Below are 8731 nucleotides of genomic sequence, written 5' to 3' on the forward strand. Positions count from 1 at the left end.
GTCATCTTCTCTTGATCCTTCAGGGCGATGTTGATCTGATTATAGCCCGAATAACCATCAAGGAAGCAATATCAAGATCACCCCGCTAGCCGATCAAGCATTTGATCAATAAAAGGCATAGGAAAGTGATCCTTGCAAGTGGCCGTGTTGAGCTTGCAATAGTCAATGCAAACTCTCCATCCAATTACAATCCTCGTCGGAATCAGCTCATTCTTTGCATTAGACACCACTGTGATGCCGCCCTTTTTCGGAACATATTCGACTGGGCTTACCTATTCTTGTCATCAGGTAAACCACACCAGCATCTAACCATTTGATGATCTCTTTCTTTACGACTTCTTGCATATTTTCATTCAGTCTCCTTTGATGCTCCACACTCGGCTTGCTATCCTTCTCCAACTGGATTTTATGTTCACAGATCCTAGAAGGAATTCCCCGAATGTCTGCTATGGTCCAACCAATGGCATGCCTATATTCACGCAATACCTCCAAAAGTCGCACATCTGCTCCTCAATCAGGAGGGCTGAAACAATCACTGACAATGTATTGTTCGGACCAAGGAACTCGTACTTCAAATGTGATGGGAGCTACTTAAGCTTCAACTTCGATGGTTCAATGATCAAAGGCTTCTTGGAGGAGTTGTTCTATTTTCCAGATCAAGATTCAGCTTCATTAGGTGGTAAGAATATGAACCCAAACCAATAAGCGAATTAACCGTCTCCACATAACCCTCCATGTCTCCAACAACAAAGTTGACAAGAATACCAGCCAGAGCTTCACCCAAACTTTCTTCTTCCATCTTGAACTCCATTGCTTCATCAACAACATCAAAGGCATCAATCACCGATGTTGACACCCGATTTTGTCCCGCCTTTCTTCCAAAATATTTATTTGCGTTTCTAATATTTGGACAACTTAAGAAACAGTTATTTATATTTTATTACAATTATTAGCTTTCTATTAATATCGTCGTTTTTCATTATCCAACTATAGTCATTGCCTATTATTATTATTATTATTATTATTATTATTATTATTATTATTATTATTATTATTATTATTATTATTATTATTATTATTATTATTATTATTATTATTATTATTATTATTATTATTATTATTATTATTATTATTATTATTATTATTATTATTATTATTATTATTATTATTATTATTATTATTATTATTATTATTATTATTATTATTATTATTATTATTATTATTATTATTATTATTATTATTATTATTATTATTATTATTATTATTATTATTATTATTATTATTATTATTATTATTATTATTATTATTATTATTATTATTATTATTATTATTATTATTATTATTATTATTATTATTATTATTATTATTATTATTATTATTATTATTATTATTATTATTATTATTATTATTATTATTGCTATTACTACTATTGCTATTACTATTGCTATTACTACTATTGCTATTACTAGTATTACTACTACTAGTATTACTATTACTATTATTATTACTATTATTGTTATTATTATTATTATTATTAAATCACTTCTTTCTTTTTTTTCTTCTCAGATCTCTTTCAGCTTTTAGCCATGGAGAAGATTTACTTGGATTTAATCGTGCTGTTTTGTTTGTGAGGAAGGTCGGATTGCGTCGGATCTAAGACCCCACACCTCAGTTCATTGCACCCAAAAAACGTCAGTTTTGTTCTTTTAGTCTCATTTTTGTTTTGTATTTAAGATGTAAAACCTGAATGTATTTTATTTTCCTTTCCATTTAACAAGTGCTTTTAGTATCTACAATCCATTGTTTATTTTCGGTCGAGGAATGTCATTTTATGTGTGATTAGGAAGCACTGATTTAGGGATGCCTCTTGTCTCGAATAATGTCGGAGCTTATATTCAGTGTTCGCTGTCTTGTTGATAAAAATATTAAATTTTCATAAGCATATGTTTTGTATTCAAGATATTGATGTAGGAATTTCCTCTACATGCTTCCTGTTTCACCTAGTGTAATATTTCATGAACATGAATTCTTCTGTGTTGTCTTGTGCCTAAGTCTTAACATATGGATATGCTAATTTCCTTTGTGAAACTTTTGTGTAGCCTATGTGCTTATTTTATCATATCTCATAAAACATATTTTGAGTTTCAAAAAACTATGAGAATTCTATTTATACCCTTTTGTGCTCGAAAGTTGCTTACATATCATGATTCTAGTTTATTATACCATGCTCTCTCTAGATCCTTGCATTTAAAGTCCTCTTTTCATGAACCTGTTTAAGCTAGAATACCATCATTTGATAAAAGAGAGCATGAACATGGGGATTATTTTTGTGTTAACATTATGACTTATAGCATCTCTTACATAGTTATAGGAAGAGGTATATCAAATTAGCTAGCGAAATTTTAACTGATTATGGGACTTGATTTAAGTTTGCTGAACATTAATGGTCCAGGACTTGAAGTAAAATAGCATGGTCAATTTACTTAAGAATGTTACTGCATCAAATGTAATTGTATTTTAGTGACATATATTATATGCTTTTTATCAATCGGGACTGCCCGCTAATCTTCTTTATATCCCCTCTTTTACATGTACACATTGGAGCAAATGGAGTCTTAATTCGGGACTCTCTCAAAACTTGGAGTCTTAACCCAAGACTCTCCTATAATCCGAGCATGGAGTCAATTCCGCAGAGTTTCTTTTAAGTGCATCGAATCTCCAAGAGGAACGAGCAACTTTCGCTTTGGTCCTCCCATGACAATCTTTCATCTACCAGTCATTCTATTTTCATTATTTTTGCTCACTTGTGTACGTTTGGGTATATCCCAGTTTTGGGATTGTAGGATAAATTTATAGCAGTTAATACACAGGTTTTAGTTTTATCATTTAGACTACCCCCTATTCATGATTATTAGTAAGGTAATACTATCATCACTTAAAAAGAGTCGTAATATTATATAAGAATTTAAGATAACGAACTTGACAACAGTTTTTGAAGCAGTCCTATACCCGTTGAAATATTAGTGCACTATTTGAACTTTGTATTTCTCAAATCTTATGTTACTGTTTGCTAAAAAAAAACATAGCTTTGGAGTAGGTGGATTAAAAGTGCCACTTATGGTTGTGAGAGATTTTCAAAGGATAAGAACCTATTTGGAGACTTGCCTATGTTTTAAGCCAGCAACTTTTAAAAAAAAAAAAAAAAAAAATATTTTGGTTCTATAATATTTTTAAAACTGCTCAAATTTATTTTTAGAACAATGAAGGCTCATGTCACTTTTCGCTCTATTTGGTCATCAGAAAAATCCCAGCAACTTGTAGAGATTTTTTTTTCCCTTTTCCCTTAGCGAAATTTTAAATTTGGCGAGTAGTATTCATGTAATAATATTTTACAATTGTTAATTATAAGTTATTTTGCTTAAATACTTAGAGTATGTAAACGCTATTTTCATAAATATTTAGATCCTACATTATTCAACCTAAGTTTGGCCGGTTAACCGTAATTAACGGATCTTAAAGGATGCCTAACCCCTTCCCTTTAGGATAACTAAGAAACCTTACCTAGAATCACATTATCTAAGTAGACCATTAATCGGAGTTAATTTTAAGCATTTATTTAATTAATAAATAGGTGTCCTAATTCACCGTTATAACAATTAGGTGGCGACTCCTTAAGTTAAATAATTAGGAATCACCAATATGCTGTACTCCGCTTTGACCTGGTTAAAATGGGGTATAACAGCTTGGCGACTCCACTGGGGAAATTAGGTTCTTAACCATAACAAACTTAGGTTAATAATTAATTTGTTGGATGTTTTGGTCGTTTTTCTTTATTGCTGCTTTTATTGTTTCTCTTATGTGCTTTTAAGTGGTTTTAATTATTGATTTAATTATTTATTTATGTGAATTTTTCTATGTAATAATATGCTACCGCTTTCTATAACTGTCATTCCGTTCATATTTCCTCCACTTTCGAAAATTTACACTATCACACGTACACGCGAGGTGTGTTTTGCGCACCCGCAAATTTCTTTTAAGATCCCAAATTTTAGGAGAGTTGGCATATGCGCGGGGTGTCCGAATTTCTGTGTGACTGCGTAGCCTTCTCACTCGAGTAGTCCGCTCGGGAACCTTGAGTCTAGTCAACCAAATCGTAGAAAAACATAGGATAGAGCTAAAACAACACCTTTTTCTGAAGGGCATGCATCATTAAACTTAGGAGGCTTAATATCCTTGGTCTATTAAGTCCATTAGTAAACCTTACCCAAATGTCCAAGTGGGTTCACGACCCCAAGCGACGCTTATCATATTATGTGTGCATTATTTGAAGGTTGATTGTGCCAACAATATGGACCATTTGTTCTAAATTAATTAAACTTTATGAGGGTGGGTTTGTCTGACTCTTTTGTGATGCAGACTAATCATTACGATCCCAAGATTTCGTGGATTGAAGACTAGCCTTGGCGCGCCTTATATGGATGAAGAAGTTTGGACGCGACGAAGAAGTGCATTTAGCTTACGTAGATTAGGAAATATTTCATTTGGCATGTAATAAAGCTTAAAGATATTTTTGTACTTCATTTTGGAAATAGAATTGTTTAATTAATTAAAGAGCAATGGGATGACATATAACGGCACATTCGTCTTTCAAATATACGCTAGGCCTACCTCTGACATAAAAAGGTCCCTGTATATTAGGACGTGTGAATGCTTATATTATAAACCTTGTTTGCTTACTTGCTAAAATGATTTACCTGAATTTATTTGCAATATGCTTGAATTTATTTCAATATGCTCTTGGATTTACTTGCTATCTGCTTTACTTGATATTTACTAACATCATCTTTGTTTCAGAAGAAAAATTAAATTCATATTTGCTTATCTCTTTATTTTGACATACAATTGCATATTTTTCATTAATTATTTTTTATGCATCATCTTCACAATTTTTAAAAATAATAATAATCAAATTATTCCGCGCTTAGCGCACTTTAGCGACTCTAGAGCACCTTTAAGATCGTTCACATTCCTAGTGCCTATCCCTCCATTTTCCGAGCATGATCTCTTATTTTTACAAAGTATGACATTTTTTGGAAGTCTTAGTTGATAAAATTTATTACTTCTGCATCCATGAACTAGCCTCGAATTTTTTTCTTTTGCCAACACTTGAATTAATTCTTATCGTTCCAACTCTTTTAATGGGAATAGTCTCTTCTAATTTTTTATCAAATTTATTTTTTCTTCTAAAAAAGTGTCAAATAATTGGTCTCGCGTCAAGTTTGAATTCTAGAGCTTTTACCTTCTCAAATCTTCCAAGTCCTTCTTTTACGGGTATGATCTTCCATCTCAAGTGACATAACATTTGGCCCATTAGTTCTACGCCTCATAGAATCTATTTAACACTCGATCTACGTCATGAAACTTTTACTTATACTCTCAAATTCTATCATTTTTCACCATTTATCACTCCTTAAATTGGTAGATGTCCAAATTTATTTGCGCAATCTACCAAATGGCACTTGTTGAAATTTATTCGACATTTTCCATCAAGTTGTTCAAGAACGACTTTTCAAGTAACTTACTTCTGCGGAGTCTTCACTCGTTTAATCGTGTCATTCTTATTTTGGGTCGCCGAGATTTATCTTCACGCACCCATTAATTTCAAGTTTTGGCATGCAAGTCGAGGAACGATTTCATAGGCCTCTCGTCCTTGACATTTTGCAACCTGCCAATGCTAAAATAAACTTTAGAGCCATTCGCAACCCTTGGGCGTATTAAGTTCAAGTCTCCATATATCAATTATCTTTAAGCTCGAGCTTGTCAACCATATATCCAAACAAGCACCAATATGTGTTCAAGACCAAGTTTGTCTATGCCCTCTTTTAAAGCGTATCCTTTATAAGACTCGATCCATAAGTTTCTTAGGCATGCACGAACGCTCCACTTTTATCCGTTACCACTTTCTTGTCTCATGTTAATCATACCTATCTTACGCTTACCAAATATTTCATTTTCCTTCCAAAGGTTGACTTAAGTTGAACACCGAGGGCAACACGAGTGAAAGAAGCGATCCAAAACTATTGGATAATGGTAGGATCGTTCGGAGATCGTTGGCTCACCCTTAATTTGTTTTGACTCAACCTCCAGCCATCATGCCGATGCCAAATCATAGTCAAGTAGCTTATCCACAATTTTCCAGACAAGTTCCTCCTTAAAGCCAAGCAATTATGGGACCAAGATTTATTGCGCCAGATTTAGCCTTCCCCGCATCTGCTACAAGTACTTATGATATAGGTAGACAGAGAACCGAGAATGGTGTCATTCAGAAAGACCGTTAGGCGTATAGTGGGACTTCAAAAGAATGACATGAAGTAAGTTTTTGGGTAGCATCTTTTGGGAACAATTATGTACTTTGTAAGCTTAAATGATCTATCTTTTGTATGCCTTTTATTATTAAAAGAAAAAAAAAACTTTTTTTTTTATGTAGGGTGAACTACGCTTGACTTGATTCCTCGGTGGATACGTAGGCAGCCCACATAGGGACTCGGTCATATTAGGGTAGAATTTTAATTCCTATTTGCATGTAACCGGAACTACGTTTGACCTGATTTCCTGTCGGATACAGGATATGTAGGCGGCCTATATAAGGCTCGGTCTTATTATTATAAAATTTTAATATTCCCCCAAAAGAAGGAGCATGAAACTGGGGCAAATTTTGGCATGCAATCAAGAAATCTTCATCAGAAACGTCCTAAAGACCGGGGCAAAAATTTTGGAATACGCGGGAGTTAGCAAAGGAAGAATCAAGTCAGAGCTAAGCTTTGGTGTTCGACATAAGTCATCCTTTCTTCAAACTGCATATTCTACTCCGATGTAGTTTGCTTTCCTTTTGTTAATTCTCAAGCGTTAGAGTCTGCTAGCCAAAAAGTCGCTCCCCTCCACTCGTGCTATGACTTAGGTCATCTCTTCTAGTCTAGAGCTCCGACTTAACTAGATCACGAATTAATCTAATTTATCACATACTATATTATTTTGTGCATTTACTTCATTTATGCATATTCTCATTCACTAATATTCTCATTCACTAACACTTTATTTTGTGTTTGTAAAGTTTATTTTTCTCTTTAGAGGTTGCCTAGCATTGAACATTGTTTTGGTTGCGACTCTGCATTAAGGATGATACTATAATGGCAAAGAGATTTGAATTGTTCAACACAGACATAGGATTGGCGCAAGCACAAAATGATGATAGCGAAAAGAATGTGGTTCGAAGAAGCATTTTGGTCAATTTAGGAAACACCTTCAACCTCTTCCTAACACAACTTCAGCTTCCAGCTCAACCCAAAACATTTCCTTAACCATTTCTCCTCATCTAGATCCTACTTATACCATTCCACAAATGCCATCAACCTACACTCCCAATCAAGTAGCGATAATTCCTAATCCTCAATTTTCCATAACCACCACTCAATTCGAGAAAAATAAGAAAAACGAACTGGCAATATGCCCATATAGGAGGCCTGGAAAGGAAATCAAGTCGCTTTGCCATGAAGATTTGGGAAAAGAACTCCACAATTTGAGGAAAGCCATTAATGAAGGGTTATGTTCAAGAAATTTCCAGCGTTTGAAGTATGAAGATTTATGTGTGCATCCAAATGTTGAGCCTCCGCCAGGGTACAAAATACCTAAGTTTAACACTTTCAATGGGGAGGGAGATCTCGTCACTCATTTAAAGGACTATTGCAGCAGTTTAATTGGTATTGAATATAATGAAGCCGTACGGATGAGATTGTTCATTCAAAGTTTATCAGGACCAGCACTCTCTTGGTACACCAAACAAGATTTTAGCAAATGGCCTACGTGGGAAGATATGGCCCGCGAATTTATAAAGCAATTCGAGTTCAACAATGGAGGCGATCCGCACATAGCCGATTTGTTCAGAGTAAAGAAAATGCCACATGAGTCTTTCCAAGAATATGCCATACGGTGGAGGTTTGAAGCTTCAAAAATACATCCTTCATTACCCGAGAGGGAATTGATCTCAACTTTCATTCAAAATCAGGAAGACTTATATTATGATAACTTGCTCGGAGCTTGTGCACGCAACTTCTCTGATTTTATTAGGATTGGTAAAGAACTAGAAAGTGCAATTCAAGGAGGAAGAATTATAGATAGCTCAGCAACACAAGCCATTCACCAAACATTCCAAGCGAAGATACCAGGAAATCTGCAAAGCGAAATGAAGGATAAAGAATTCGCTTCCATGACTATGCGTCAAGCATAATGCCATCAAAGTCACCAAATTTTTCAATCTTATGCCACTATGCAGTGTCCTCGTCAGCAAAACTCCCAACATGGCTACCAACAATGGTTTCACCAAGCACAATCTAGCTCCGATAACAGAAGAAAATGAAATCTTTTTGCTTCACTCCTCTGGATGAGCCATTGGCAAGTATATTTGAGAGGTTGAGTGCTAAGGGTATTCTACAACCAAAGAAGGGATTTATACCTAAGCATCCACCTCCAAACTTTGATTTATCTAAGAGTTGTTCTTACCACTCAAACATTTAAGGACATGACATTGAAGAATGTCCAGTCCAGCGCTAAGATTTAAGATTCAAAGCATGATTGAAAGTGGCAAGATAAAGCTACAGCTAGAACCTCCAGCCAGTAATGGTAATATTGCAAACACAATTGTTGTTAAGGGTGATCCATCGAAATTGGCACCAAG

The 8731-nt window shown here is 34.5% G+C and overlaps 1 protein-coding gene and 1 long non-coding RNA gene across 2 annotated transcripts; both read left to right on the top strand.

The window, feature by feature from the left end:
• Positions 1-1542: 1542 nt before the first annotated feature.
• On the top strand, positions 1543-2889 carry LOC132044390 (uncharacterized). The gene is made up of 2 exons (XR_009412166.1): positions 1543-1691; positions 2614-2889. It is a non-coding gene; the product is annotated as an uncharacterized LOC132044390 (long non-coding RNA).
• Positions 2890-7399: 4510 nt separating this feature from the next.
• On the top strand, positions 7400-8284 carry LOC132044391 (uncharacterized). The gene has a single exon (XM_059434883.1). The coding sequence runs from the start codon at positions 7400-7402 to the stop codon at positions 8282-8284; it is 885 nt and encodes a 294-aa protein (XP_059290866.1).
• The last annotated feature ends 447 nt before the right edge of the window (positions 8285-8731 follow it).

The sequence above is a fragment of the Lycium ferocissimum genome, unplaced genomic scaffold (genome assembly GCF_029784015.1).
Source record: "Lycium ferocissimum isolate CSIRO_LF1 unplaced genomic scaffold, AGI_CSIRO_Lferr_CH_V1 ctg4412, whole genome shotgun sequence".
Lineage (NCBI taxonomy): Eukaryota > Viridiplantae > Streptophyta > Magnoliopsida > Solanales > Solanaceae > Lycium > Lycium ferocissimum.